The sequence below is a fragment of the Microplitis demolitor genome, chromosome 8 (assembly GCF_026212275.2).
Source record: "Microplitis demolitor isolate Queensland-Clemson2020A chromosome 8, iyMicDemo2.1a, whole genome shotgun sequence".
NCBI lineage: Eukaryota > Metazoa > Arthropoda > Insecta > Hymenoptera > Braconidae > Microplitis > Microplitis demolitor.
Genome location: NC_068552.1, coordinates 14,907,383 through 14,922,932, shown reverse-complemented (window position 1 = coordinate 14,922,932; position 15,550 = coordinate 14,907,383). Strand labels below are relative to the sequence as shown.

General features: G+C 27.7%; 1 protein-coding gene across 3 annotated transcripts; it reads right to left on the bottom strand.

Annotated features, from left to right (window-relative positions):
- Nucleotides 1-1,484: 1,484 nt before the first annotated feature.
- On the bottom strand, nt 1,485-15,136 carry LOC103573171 (serine/threonine-protein phosphatase 2A 56 kDa regulatory subunit gamma isoform). 3 transcript variants are annotated; one of them, XM_008552135.3, is made up of 9 exons: nt 14,223-15,136; nt 13,974-14,033; nt 9,612-9,786; nt 7,372-7,574; nt 6,856-7,250; nt 6,384-6,717; nt 6,087-6,305; nt 4,974-5,195; nt 1,485-4,834 (listed from the first exon to the last, which is right to left on the bottom strand). In XM_008552135.3, exons 1-9 carry the CDS (start codon nt 14,223-14,225, stop codon nt 4,685-4,687), a joined length of 1,761 nt encoding a protein of 586 aa, XP_008550357.1. In that variant the 5' UTR covers nt 14,226-15,136; the 3' UTR covers nt 1,485-4,684. The 3 variants fall into 3 exon arrangements, with proteins under 3 accessions (XP_008550357.1, XP_008550356.1, XP_008550359.1); XM_008552134.3 differs by having other exon boundaries at nt 14,842-15,136; XM_008552137.3 differs by lacking the exons at nt 13,974-14,033; nt 14,223-15,136 and adding an exon at nt 10,401-10,557.
- Nucleotides 15,137-15,550: the final 414 nt, after the last annotated feature.

The following is a 15,550-nucleotide window of genomic DNA, read 5'->3' as shown; positions in this document are numbered from 1 at the left end:
CAAATTCAAATAAAATTCACTTTTTAAACCAAATCAAATTTACAGGTCGGCGACAGGACGAATCTCAGAACTGAAGACCTCACATTTTTTGTGGGAAAAATTCTTTCGACAATCTATTGATATCCAAACCTACGCCTGGCCAATGATCAAGCTCGAGAGATTTTGAATTTTTACTAAAGGTACTCAGAGCGCCATCTGATGTTTCAGATTTGAGTTTTTGTTAATCAGCTAAAATACTAGATTCATGTGATAACTTCACAACTTACGATACAACGAATATAAATTCAAAATTTTTCAATTCAAAATTGTGATTACAAATTTTTATAAAAAAAAAAATAAATAAATACTACTCACCAGTACAGCAATCGGAGTGATAATTTTTTCTCATCATGGCTCTGAAGACAGTGGGTAGGGTCAATTTCTTCGAGGAATGGAAACTGAGTAACACTTCCATCATTGACGAATAGGTACAAGGTTTCAACATCACGTAACAGATGGTTCTGTATGCGAAATTCGAGAACACTAATTCATGAAATTTATGAAATCAAACACATCACTTTTGGTTTTTAAATTTTTAAAAAACTTTTAGAATTTACTTTTACTTTGCACTAAATAAACCCGCACAAATAAAACTTAAATCTTTTATGAATCGTAGTTTTTTTTTTTTTTTTATTTTCATTTTAAAAAAAATATCCCAAGACCGCGTACACTCACAAATTCGGACAATAAGACCCAATGACTCGCATTCTCAGTTTAAAATGACAATGAAATTAGCAAGAAGTTGAAATTTTTTTTTAAATACATTTTTAAAAAATGATATAATTGATTTAGAAAAGACAAAAATTGTCGGACATTTGCTAATTTCAGTGTCTTAATTTTAATCGTTAGCTACCAGTGCATACACGAACGTATTTTAAAAAATCCAGAAAGTTCCGAATGACCAAGACCTAGTTTACCTTTCAGTAGCTTTTAATTATTATAAAATAGAACTTTTCGAATAATAACTTCAAACAATAATTTCCGTTTAATTGTAATTAATAATTAAATGAACCGAACATCGAGACGACCGGCTCCAACGACTCTTGTTTTAACTGTGAGCGTCTGATTATTAACGCCACGGCGCAGGCGCGGCAGTAAAGAAAATGGCGGATTATAAAAGGCGGCAAATTTTAAAATAAATTTATGTGTGAGCAAAAAATCATTCAAAATTTTATATTCAAGTCAATGAAAAGGGAATTTTATAACTATTTCAACAAAATTAATTATTAATTAAGTTTCTCATTAATAATAAATGTTATATTAATTTATGTAGATTCTTTATCTAGGAAAAAAATTATTTAAACTAAAATTTAAAATCCAACAGACGAAAATTAATAAATTCTATAAACTATTTAAGTTTGAAAATTTTCACTTGTGGATTTTCAAAGTTTGTTTTAATCATTATAATATTTATTTTAAAGTAATTTAAAAAATGTTTCTTTTATTATTTCAGCATACAAAATAATTTTTGAGTATCGAAATCATCGTACAGCTAGAGTCCTGATGAAAGAAAATGAGAGACTACAGATTTAACATCAATTATAGACAACGCAGTACTGACAAATTTATTTCTATGTTATTTATTTTTTGCACACCTCAAGCCCGATCGCACTGTATGTCCTACGATCAAAATTTTTTTTTTTTCGTTCGTAAATTGAGGATTTAAATTTCCAAAACTTCAATGAAGTTTTCATCAACTTTTTCTTTGTCGCAATGTTAATGATAAATATTTTACTCCTGAATATTTTTAACACATTTTATTAACGTTGAACTAGTTAATTAGTCTTATATTTATTATTTACATTTAGTGAAACAAAAAAAATTATTTCGTATTTAATTTTTTTTCTCTATTAGTTAATTCCGTTTATTTAATTTGATTATTATAAGTACCCTTGTTGTGTGATTTATGAACTATCAATCTATTGGAGTTTTAATGATACATGAATGTAATATTCGCCATAATTTAAAATTTTTTATAAAAGTAAAAATCATAAAACAAGTTCAAATATATTTACGTCCTCAGTAGAAAATTTTGTTCTCGAGTTTCAAAATTTAGTAGGACGAAAAATTAATTTTTAATATTTTTTTTTCATCCTTAAAACACGTGGATACAACGAAAATTATGATACTGAAATTAGCCGACGTCTAATAATTTTTGGACTTTTTTAAAAACAAATAAAAAAAAGAAAAAAAATATTTCAGAAAATTGCACCAATAGTTTTTTTAATTTTCTTCATGTGCATATTTTTGGTTTTTTTTTTTCTTTCAATTAAATTAAGACGACAAAAAATCCAGAAGTTGTTAATTGTCAGTTAATTTCAGGATCATTGAAATTTCCTTAAATAAATCTTAAAAAAAAAAGATTTCCAAAATTTCAGTAGTTAATTGGCGGTTTTTGTACAGCTTTTGAAACTTGAAAATTACAGTTTCCTAACAGAAAATGTAAAAAATAAATTTTTCAAAAAATCCAATGTTAAGAGAGTTTCGGCCGAGGACATCAAAGTGTGTCAATAATTTAATTTATCCAAGAATACTGTGATAATAATTTAGTGTTGAAAAATAACAAGCTCAGAGAGGATCTTAATGAATAATCACAGGGCACGGATGAGTAACTGCATGCCGAATTGGAGGATTCGTTATCTGATGGAAAGGGGCAACCGTGACATATAAATTCCAATCTTATTTTTATTTAATAGAGACATTCTCAACTTTATATTTTTTTTTTTTTTAATATTTATAAATTTGTATGTAAAGCATTTGCATACGTAACATTCATGCGAATTTTTATTTATTTATATAATCAATACTGATTTTCTTTAACCAACATTGCTGCACATTCAATTAATACTAATATATATTTATATGTATAAGGTATATTCATTTAATTATCCATTCGAAATACTCGCGAGTTTTGTGATTCTCCTCATAAGAATAAAAAAAAATAAAATAAAGAAAGTAGACAAAAATTATGAATATATTTAATATAGTAGCCGAGCACGTGTCACAAAAATATTCGCGGTCTTTTATATTTTGTTCGAAACTTTTACATTTTAAATTCGCATTTACCTCGTTATCAATTTTAATATTTTTTTATACACATTTGTATTCAGTTTTATTTCATTAGCATTAAATATTTCTGATAATTAATAGCTATTGTAGTTTATTAATTAATTAATTAATTATAATACTAAGGTATTAACTATATTAACATAAAAATAATAAAATTAATAATTAATTCTCATTCATTATTGTATTGTTATTAATTTCTTTTCATTTTAATTTTAATTTTTTTTTCATCGTTTGTAATTTTAGCTTTACAATAAGAGCTTTACTATATATATATATTTTTTTTTTCAACAAGGTTTATAAACAGCCTGCCAGCAGCATAAAGACTTACAAGTTTTTTCATTTTTAATTACTATTATTACTTTTTTTTTATTTTTCTGTATTATTATTTTACTTTTGTTTTATTAAATATATAATTTTTAGCCACAACATAGCAAGACCAAAAAATTTCAAATGCCAAGTGATGATTTACTATGTCAATGTTATTTAAGCGAACGATTCTAAAGTTTTACAAACGCTGATTATTATTATCATTATTATTTTTATTTATTTAATATTTAAACTTGCTGGGTTTAGTTATGTGACAGAAGGCATCTAGTGGAACATAATTCGGCCCGATGATACAAGGATTTATACATACTTATCTTTAATATCTAATAAAATTAATAATTAATAATAATAAAAGTAATAATTGTAATAGTAACTACCATCCGAGTGGCCTTGGCACCTTGGTGAGTGCTCGATAAGAGGCAGTCCATTTGATTCCCTAAAACCCGAGGAAATTTGGCGGTATTGCAAAAATTCTTTGAGGAAAAAAAGGTTCCGTAAATTTAATTTTATTATTTCATCTTTTTTCTCTTATTATTATTATTATTATTATTATTAATTTTTTAGTTTGTGTTTGTTCATTTATAATATATAATTTTAAACAATTTAAACTTCGTATTATGAATCTTTCATGTCGACTCAATTTTTAAATTCACAGCGAAAATTTAAAACTGAATAAACTGATTAAATTTAAATTATAAAACTTCAAGTTTTAATATTTATGTTTTCGTATTTAATAATTAAGATGCTCACCATAAAGCGCAGTTAAGCATTATCTATCTCATCGTACAAAAAGTCTTGCGAGAAATAATTCTCTTCGTTTATTATTTTTTAGTATTTTTTTTTTTTTTCTTTACATACAATAAATTGCACTCTACGGTCTATTAATAACCGCAGGTAAGCTTGATGATTATTTTATTATTAAATTTAATTACTAATCGTCGTTTATTATCCAAAAGATATTTATCATAAACTGTGATTATTCGGTCTGCAATTTATTTTTCTGTCATTAACTGGAAAATTAATAGTTAACTTTTAATCTTTTTGTTCTTTTGTTATTTGTTAAGATGATGACATTAATTTTAAAAGAGACAAACTAAGATTTAATAACAGAATAAAAAGCAGATATCCGACATCCGCAAGTTATTTTTGCAACGTTTAAAAATTTCACTCAGCCTCAGAGATCTCAAACTCTTACTCTGGAATATCTGCAGCAGAAGAGAGGATACATCGCAAGGGAAATCGGCAGGGACTAGCAGTTGTTTGGATCTGGTGGTGTAACGAGGTATTCATCAGCACGTTTATGATCTGAGAGAGCTCGCATTGTATACGAGTCTTGTGGTAGTTCACTTTTTCTTCGTAACAACGGCTTCGTTTTGTTGGTATTCGTCATCTTCTTTGCCTGTATAATTTTATTATTTTATTCATTCATTCATCATCATCATCATTATAATTATTATGATTATTATTACGATGCGCCTAATATATGAATCATATTATTAGATACCATTATTAATGTGCTGATTACTTAATATCCATACCTCGTTAGCCTTAGCCTCGATTTTTTCTAATGTAAGTGGTGTCACATCATTATCAGCGTCCTCGTCCAACGGAGGACTGTCCAAATGCTGCGACAGATTGTGAGAATTATTTAGGAGGCCTTTTGTAACGACCGTGTAACTCGGATGTCGCATTGCGAGAGTTTCCACGCGATTCCACGCTTCATCACGATCTTTCAGCATTCGTTTTTCTTTCTGCCGATCCTTTTAACAGAAAAAAAGTCATTATTAATAAAGAATAAAAAAAAAAGTATATTATTAAATAATTTTAATTTTTAAATTACGAACTACGAGTTAATTTGAAGTACATTAAATATTAACACATTATTTCAAGTAAAAATCCTTTTAAGTAGCTTATAGTTTATGAACTAATTAACAATTCATTCATTTTAATTAATTAATAAATAACGATGAAAGCTTAAATTAAAAGTTGGAAAATCCAAATGCGTATAGCTTATTTGCTCATTCAAAAAGTGATCAATAGATAACGCTCCTTTATAAAAGTATTTTAAAAAAATAATTAAAAAAAAAAATGGCAGGTAAATTTTTTCATGAATTGCCAGTTTTAAGTTTTTATTAATTATAATTAAACCCAAAGGATTATGATCATGAAGTTAGCAAACAATTAACAATTTTTCGATTTTTTCAACAAATTAATTTAAAAAAAAAAAAAAAATAACAAACCTAAAAATATGCACATGTGAAAAATTTTAAAATCTATAGGTGCAATTTTTTAAAATATGTTTTTTTTTATAAGTTATCACTTTTAAAAAACTACAAAAACATTAAACACCGACTAATTTAAGTATCATAAAAAATTCGGATAATAATTTTCAAAAGCGTTTTTCTATTTAAGAATTCAAGTGTAATAAAAAATAAAATAGATCAATCGGTTGTGTATTTTTTTAGTTATTGTGTTTATCAGCATAAAAATTTTTTTTTCAATCATTATTTTAAAAAAAGTGACTTAAAATTGAATTCGTTTGATTCATTAATAAATTATCTTTTAAATGGTGCGAATTATGCTGTAGTAAGAATTAGCTGAACACATCTCATTGCTTCGCAATTAAGTTGTGCAATATTTAAAATAATTACCTGAAAATATTGCTGAGTACACTCATCAAACACCTTCTGATTCATTTCCATAAGACGTTTTAATGCATTATAAATCAATCCATGAATTGTTTTGTTCCAATGATTACGAGAGTTTTTATATAACGCCGGATACATTATTGGTAAAATAAACGAGTAATTGTCGGATATTAGAGACATTATGTACTCATTATTCCAGTAGTACAATGTTCTCTCCGCCACCTATAAATAAATATTCATTATTATCATCATTATTTGATTGATTTTTAAAATTATTTATAACTGATTAAAAATAGTTACCTGAAAGTGTGGGGAAGAAACGCACTTAGCGAGCTGTCTAAACAGGGGATCCATTACTTTCTGGAACTCGGCTGGCTCAATAACGTCTAAAATCTCCTCGAGTTCATTGAGGAACATGACCTCCTTGGGCGAGTGGGTTTTCGGCCAAAATTTAAGAAGATTTTTAATGACTGGCTCCGTTAAATTTGGATCCTTTTCAAGAAACTGCACAACACAGTATGCAAGCTGTGGATGATAAACAGACAACGACTTGGCTTTGTGAAGAGGTAAAAGAACTTTTAGCAAAAATATCTTGTGCTCCTCTTTGAGCGGTAAAGCGAAACCATTGATAATACTGTAACAATAATCAAAATTATTATTATTATTATTATTTTTACTATCCATTTACTATTAAATCTGATTAAACCCTACTTAAAAATCAATCGTTTTAAGTCTCAGTATTAAAGTTAGTAGTGAAAAAAAATTGCATCACCTTCCGAGAATCTCTAGCAACTCTGCAATTCCATTGTGATGCTCAGTTTCATAAATAAATCGATAAAAAACATTGTTTATCTGCTTTCTGATGTACGCGCGTAGACCCAAAAATTTTCCATAAATTCTGTGGAGTGTCGTCTTCAAAAAATCACGTTCACGAGGATCCTCTGAGTCGAATAGCTCCAGCAGTTGTAACACAAACTTATGATCTATATAACGTTTAGCAATTGTCGGCTGGAAATCCGGTGACTCGAGTAGTCGTAGGAAAAATTCATACACCAATTGTAAGTGCGGCCAGGCAGCCTCGAGGGTTGGCTCGTCCTCTTCCGGATCAAACTCGGCGCCATTCGGATTCGAGGACGGTGGGAGGGTCCGGAACAGATTCACAGCAAACTGTAGACATTTTTTTTTACATATTAAAAACAATCACGACCAATATTTGACGGTACAAAAACATCATCAGTTATGATACCAAAACTAATTAACTAACAAATATAATTGACAAATTACAAACCATATTTACTGCCTCGGGATAAATAACTTCTGTAATTACGCCTTTATTCTTGGTAACATATTCGACCATTTCGAGTAATGCACCTCGTTTTACTTCTTTCCATTTTAAATCAGACAGTGGATCAGATTCAAAATCAAATAACACACAGCACTGCCGTAACTTCTGAATAAAAAGTTCTTCTCTCTCATTTGGCGCTTGTGCTTCTGCAAAAAAAAAAAAAAATAAATAAAAATTAATTAAATGTATTTCTAATTAATCCAAACAATTATTAGTAATAAGATCCTAAAATTATTAATAAAATAAAATAAAATGTAAATAAAAATACCAATAAGCAATGGCTGAAGTGGCTGGTAGTGTAAAGCAGAGATAGTCTGATATTGTTTATTTGAATCATGAGGTTGTATTACAGCGGCAAATGCTAAACCCTGATGAAAACTCGGGCTTTTGGGTAAACCACTGCCCAACGAAGGGCTTATACCGCCAACGTGAACCATCGTGTTTGTATTTAGAGGTCAAATTCGGGCAATGATCCCAGCACCGGTTACTGGATCATTCAAGCTCACTCAGTACAAGCTGCGTACTACCGGTTCACTAGAGCAAAAACCAGTCCGATAAATTTGCCCTAGTAACTTTAATCTTATTTATTTTATCACAAGTCCCTTATTTAAATAATAAATCAGTCGTAACCCTTTTGAGTTATAAAAATAATTTCAAATGGACGGAAGATATAAATTTATTGGTTTCGATGGATAATAAAAAACCAACTGGAAGATTTTTTTGTATCAGTACGCATTAAAGTCTTATTGCAAATATTTTATGTTTATAAAACAACAATTATAATAATAAATCCAAAGTCAAATGTCAAATGTCAGTTTGGCAGTAAATCGATATTTATTTCGTCACACTGGTAAAAAATTAATTACGATATGTATTAGTAAATAAGTTGGTAAAATTGATAGTATACGTTAAAGTTTTTGTGAATGTTGATGCTATTGTTGTTGTTGTTATGGTTGTTGTTGTTGTTTTTGATGTTGTAGTAGTGTAGATCCGCGACATAATATAAAATAGAGAAGGTCTTTGACCAAACAGTGGATTGATATGACGACGCAATTATTATGAAACAACTTTCTCGTGTGAGGGTTGTAGCACGCTTAGAGGGTGACTGTTTACTTGCATTTCATTCTGTAAAGGTTCGGGGCCAGGGACCAGTATACACTACGACCTCGCAGCGTCTGCGCGACCCCAAAGAACAATCGATATCCTCTGACGTAAGTAATTTATTCTTGCAATCGGAGATACAAAAACAACAAGACAGGGCTTATTCACTCGAGAGTGTAACCAGCAGCATTGAGAAAGGCCAGGGTGCATCTTTTTTTTTTTTTTTTTTTTATTTTATTCCAGCCACTTACCACTTGGTCCTGCGTCATTTTTACTACATCTATACTTCAACTCTATTTATAATTAGTCATTTGGTTCATTAAAATTTAAATCAATCAACTCGCAACAAGATATTTTAAAATATATCATCAAAGATTTATTTTTTAATTTTTAATTGATTTATTTTTTAAATTATTCAATATTTTTTTTCACTTTAGTGAAATATTTAAGCTGAAAATTTAAACATAATATTGTCCTTAAATATTGAATAAAAATATTTATGCCCAAAAAAATATTACCTATAGAAATTTAAACATTTTATTGGTACAAAATGTATGAGCGTAAATTTAGCAGACATACGATTTTTTAATTACGAATAAAAAAATTAAATAATGAAAATAATAAAATTAAAAAAAAATGCACATACTGAATTTAGAATTTTGTCTAAACATGTATTTTTGTATTTTTATTTTATTATAAAAATTTTAATTGATTATTTAAAAGTTTTAAAAATTTTCAGGTGTCCGCTAACTTTACTATCATACAAAATATTTATTAATTTGTTACAATATACGAAATATTTACTGTATAAATAAATAATTAATAAATTTTTTGAAAGTATGGTAAGCGTATTCAGAAAGGTTTAATGAAAGCTTAACTGACAAAGCTCATAAAAAAAATATAAAGTATACATTCAATAAATTATAAACTGTCCTAGTTTTTTTTATACTCGGCCAGTTTAAATATGAATCCGTCCAATCGTTTATACAAAAGAAAAATGTTTATAAATATCTCAAGTATTTTTTAAAATACGTCCTTAGTGTCTTGAATTCGCAAAAACGCGAAAAAACAAAATAACTCACCAGCAATAAAGGGTAATTTTTGCAGTTCACGATTTTTAGATATATTGAACCTCGAGCTGTTTTGGCGTTTGTCCTTCTTGATAACCGGGCCACCCGGTTGGTATTTCATTTTGTTGATCAGCGTAGGCGGTGGTGGAGTGCTACCTCCAGGCGGTCCACCCGCCACTTTATTATTCTGTAAAAATAAACAAAAAATGAAATAATAAAACAATCACATCAATTAGATCATTCAGAAAACAATTTAATAAATAATATTAATAATATAAATCTATTAATATTCGATCGTCAATAATAGATTTTTCTAGAATTACATCTCAATATAAAACATGCGATTAACACACACAGACAAGTGGGCACATGGACAGATAAATACACAGGAGAAAATAAAATGGCCTAGATAGATTTAAAAAGTCATCCGACTGATCTCGACCGAGATAAGTCAGTATTATCATCATCACAGTTGGACAATTACTCATTTGACCATTGGCTATCTTATCCACTCTGTATTATATATTTGTTATCGAACTAAAACTACCGTAGATAAACATTCACACATAATTATTATGAGTGTGAATGTAGCAGACATCAGAAAAAATTAAAACTATAAATAAATAGAGTAAATAATTTAAAAAATAATATTTATAAAAAATGCACTTATTAATTTTTAAATTTTTTAAATTTAATTTTATTAATTATTTACTCTATTTATTTATAATTTAAAATTTGTCTGATGTCTGATACATTCGCTCATATTATTAACTAAAATAAAATAATAAAATAATAACATGCCTTACGTCTGAAGACATTTCCAAAAGCTAAATTACTGAACGTTTGCATTTTGCTTTGCATTATAATACCAAACAATATCAATAAATAATAACACTCATTACTATAGTACACAAATTCAAATAATTAAATCCACTGATTTTATATCTCGAGTACATTGTTGTAGATTTATAATTACTAATTAACAGTTTACCGCAACAACTATTATTATCATTATCATTAGTAGTATTAGTATTAATAATAATTATTATTATATATCATCATTTACTGGAGTGTAAATTATTGCGTTATAAATATCGATAAAAAACACATAACGAGATCATTAGCTTTCACTGTATCATAAACTGGTACAAGTAATAAATAAATAATACATGTCGCTCAAAGATCATTGTCCCGCATTAATTATTTTAGTATCATTATAAAAAAACTCCAATAAAATCTACAATATTAAATTTTGTTCTCGTAAATTTAATTATTATTTCGGTAAATTTAATTGTTGTCTTCTTGGTCTTGGTCTTGTTCTTGGTCGTGGTATTGGTCTTGGTCTCGGTCGGAGTCGTCGTAATCTCACAATATTGACAAGGTCGCAGTATGCCACTGGCAATTATAAAAATGACTATAACGCTCGTGACCGAGAATCGAATTACTTGCGACACCACGTTTTGGCGAGCAATCGGCCAGTGGCACGCTGATGATGCGGTTGTCATTGTAACCGTAATTACAATTACACCCGCTCTTTATACATCACTATCTTTCTTTTAAATATTTAAAATTTTTTTACACAAAGCTTACACACATATACTCATATATATATGTTATAATGACCCGTATTATTTTTGTTACAACAATTTTCAATTAACTCACAATTCTTTACTCGAAATGCATTTCATTAATAAATAAATAAATATAAACATACACAGTCTATGTTGTCATACATAATATTAAAATATATATTAGTATATTAATAATATATGATCTCTAGTGTTTTTGTACTAAAGCTAAGCAGTATTAAATACGAGCACGATTTTTACTAACGTTAACTGATTCACACATATGGCGCCGTATTGATAAAGATAAATATATCGGTGTCGATAATTGTCATCAATCTATCGATTATTATTACTATTATTATTATATGTTATTAATAACGCGGATGATAATAGTACATTATACATAAATAAAACAATAAGATCGTAATGAATCGAATAACTGCGCGCAAGAGTTGATAATGTAATGCAATGCTGTAATGTATAGTTTTAAACTCACGTGAATATTTTTTTCCGCAGACAACCCATCGTCCCTGAAAACTACGTACGGTATATTGCGTCGCACAGAGAAAGATAAAATGGAGTTTTTAAGAAATTTAAAGAGAAAGAAAAAATACGAAAAAGAAGACAGAGAGTGAGTTGCACACACGCGGATATAATACGGATATATGTGTGCTCTTTCCTATTTAGACACATTTTCACATTTATTTGGTCCATACACCCGTAATGTAAACATCTTTGATCACCTTGTTCCATATACTTCAGCACTGAGTTCAATATACTTTACTACACACGCTGTCATTGTAATTTATAATTGGAGTTTTACTTTTTTTTTTTATTATTTAGGTTTTTTAACAACAAATACGGGTAAATTTGGCAGTTACGGTCGACTAAGGACACGGATAAAAAAAAACTGGCTGTGTGGGATGCTAAGAATGCACGATCCTATTAATATTGTAGGGTGAATTTTATATACATTCGACTTTAAATAGATTCATTCGTTTTTTATTTTTTTATTTTTAAAGAAAAAATGTTTAAGACACGAGTCTAGCTTGTAAGAACAGAAATCAATTTTTATCGTTTCCTGAAGGACAAACCGCGTAATTTTATTCAATAATTCTTAGCTCAATGTTTGTTAATTGTTTTTTTTTTTTTTTTAAATGTCTAAAAATAAAAGTATTACTGAAGAAATTAATTATATGTAAAAAGTTGACTTGTAATTATTTAAAAATAGATTCTGTAAGGTATCGATAACGATCATCATCTGCGCAATATACTAATTTACCTTTAAAAAAAAATTTATAATAATAATAGTAGTATAAACTTATAAATAAAATTATTACGTAAAAATTTGTTCAACCATTATTAATTTTCATGACAATATTATTTTACAATAATTTAATAAAGATATATTTTAAGCCGTGCAAATGATATTGTTATGGATACGGCTATAAAATACAATAATAAGAATAAGATGAAAAATATCTTTGTAGCAAATAATAAAGTAAAAAAATATGAAAAATAATTTACGGAGCTAGTGGTATCTTTTCTCAGATCTGTGAAACATAAAGCTCGGAAAAGAGTAAAGCTCAGATGATAAAGTCACCGTGTACATTTATAGTTATTAATATATATATATTATAAATCTACAACATATATAAATATTTATTTTCAGTACTTAATCAGTATTGTCCAGCTATCCGACATTTATCTCACAGAACGCAGATCAACGAGCATACATTACGTAATAAATTAATTATACTAGTACAGGTCACGAGAATTACGTCTCCTTACAGCAAAGTACTTATACACAAGTATAAAATACTAAAAAATAATGAAATACTGGTGCTACTGCTGTATAATCCATGATAACATGATAAATTATGACGTGTATAAGTAAAATTTATTTATTTTGTCGAGGTCTCCGACCGATACGTCGATATATCGTTTCTTATAATATTCATTATTTAGCAGTAAACTGAAATGAAACACTTAATCCAATAAAAATACAATCAGACCTCGTCATAAAACTATTTGCTGTCTTTTTTATGAACCAGATATCGCGATAGTTTGAGAGAGAAACTAATAGTCTTATAACGATGTCCTACTGTATAACTGTAAAATCGTTTTTAAGTGTTTAGTTTGTTGATTAGTCATTTCATTAAGTTTGTCTGTCAGTCTAACTGCCAGAAATCATCAATGTAAGCAATTAACGTCACTCTTTTACATGTCAGGCCATTAAAACAAATTTGTTTACTGACAAATAGCCAATAAGTATTACAACCTGTTGGCAAATTGTCTTGTTCAAAATTATTTATTATTAAAGTATACTCTAAATAATTAATTAATTAATTACTTTAATTAATTATTATTGTTATTATCAATTCCTGATTAAGAAAAATTATTTCAAATGATTCAAAACAATTTGAATTGGGTAATACATAGATATACACTCAGCATAGATTAAATCATTATTCTTAATCAGAAATATTTAATTAATTAAATAAAAATATTTTAAAAAATAATTATCAATTTAAAGCAAATTAAATATATAAATATCTTTATCTATTGTAAATAAATTTTTTTTATGACTTTAATATCAAGATTATGATAATAAACAAATCTAATATCAAGTACTATCACTATAAAATCATGTACAGAGAGTTAAATTACGTGTGTACGTCAATTAGAGTTGTTATGTCAAAAAAAAGTAGTATATACTTATTAATAATAATAATATTGATAATAAATTTTTAAGTCGTCGAGTTATAAACACAAACAGACAGAGTTACTTGACATACGACCTCACCTCGTCACCGGGTTCTGGATCCTTGCCATTCTTGGTCTTGTCCTTGGGTTTTCCCGACTCCTGTAAAAAATAATATTATTATCAAAGAAGGAAAATCACTAAATTAATTGATACATTATTAAATATGCCTAATGTGCGAATACTAATGAAAATATTAGTAATTAAATGTACGTAATTAGGTGAATGATTGAATGCTAAGTGATTAAATAAAGAAAGAAAGAAAGAAAGAAAGAAAAAAAGAAACAGTACCATTATTATTTTTGACGATAATGAACGCGTATTGTCGTAAGTAGGCAATTAATAAACGCGGTTATTAAATATTATATTATATTATTATATTTATTATTCTTCTTGTTGTTAAATGTATAGACTGTGTAGACCCTTTTTGTTGTACGGCTGTTGTTTATTTATTATTTAAATATAAATATAGAGCAAGGTGATGATTGCTGAATCAGGATACGTGTTACTAGACGATGATGATAGCTGGTGGCAGCCAAGATTGCCGGGTTGTGTGTGTGTTCCCCCCTACGTATATATATCTATATATGTATAAATATATAAATATATATATTATATATTTCTCTCAAAAAATAATAAGCTGGTTTGATTTATTTATTAATATTCTTTCTGGTAGATTATTTCCTGCGGCACCACGACGACAGTTACAAAGTCGAAGACCAGACGACGATGATGACGAAGAGAGTAGATAGAAAAACACGAATAAGAAAGAAAATTAGTTTAAATAAAATCACGAATTTAGTTTCACGCGTAAATTCCACCACTAAGTCGAATAATAACAAAAACAATTTTTATACTTGTAAAAACATGAGTTTCAAAATTTTATTATTTTTTACTTCAATAAACGCACCTTGTCTTTCTTTTGCTTGTTTGGCATAATTATTTAGTACGACTACGATTATTATTATTATTATTTTTATTATTATATATATATTTATAATTATTTTAAATCACACTGTGATATTATTGTTGTTGTTGGTTTTATAATTATTATTATTTATTTAAAGTTAAATAAATAACGGACGGACACGCTTGTTTAGATTTTAGATTTATAATTATTATTTTTTAATCAAACTTATATAAAATAATCATCGAAATATAACGGCCAGGACAGCCGACATCACCAGCACACGGCGTTCGTTACGCGGCGGCCATTGCCCATCATTTTGGTCACCTTTTCATTCGCGTTTTTCGCTCGGCGACTAAAGATATAAATTATTCAAATATCTGGCGGCGGCGTGAATTCTTATATTCAAATTCTTTTTTATTATAAATAATTTACCGCTGTTTTTTTACTTACATTTTAAACATTGATTGCATTTTTGAAATAATATAAGATGTGTGAAATTTGATATGCGTGAATGTAGCAGACATCAAACAAATTTTAAATTTATAAAATTAAATTTTTAAAAAATGTGCATTTAAAAAATTAAAAAATTAATAAGTACATTTTTTTATAAATATTATTTTTTTAATTATTTACTTTATTTATTTATAATTTTAAATTTGTCCGATGTCTGCTACATTCACATTCATGCAATATGATACTGAAGTTAACC

Excerpts from the sequence above, each read along its gene's own strand:
- LOC103573171 (XM_008552134.3), bottom strand. The coding sequence starts at position 14,868 with ATGCCAAACAAGCAAAAGAAAGACAAG. Across the intron at positions 14,034-14,841 it reads ACAAGCAAAAGAAAGACAAG|GAGTCGGGAAAACCCAAGGA; the intron begins GTGCGTTTATTG and ends TATTTTTTACAG. Across the intron at positions 7,251-7,371 it reads ATCCCGAGGCAGTAAATATG|TTTGCTGTGAATCTGTTCCG; the intron begins GTTTGTAATTTG and ends AAATGTCTACAG.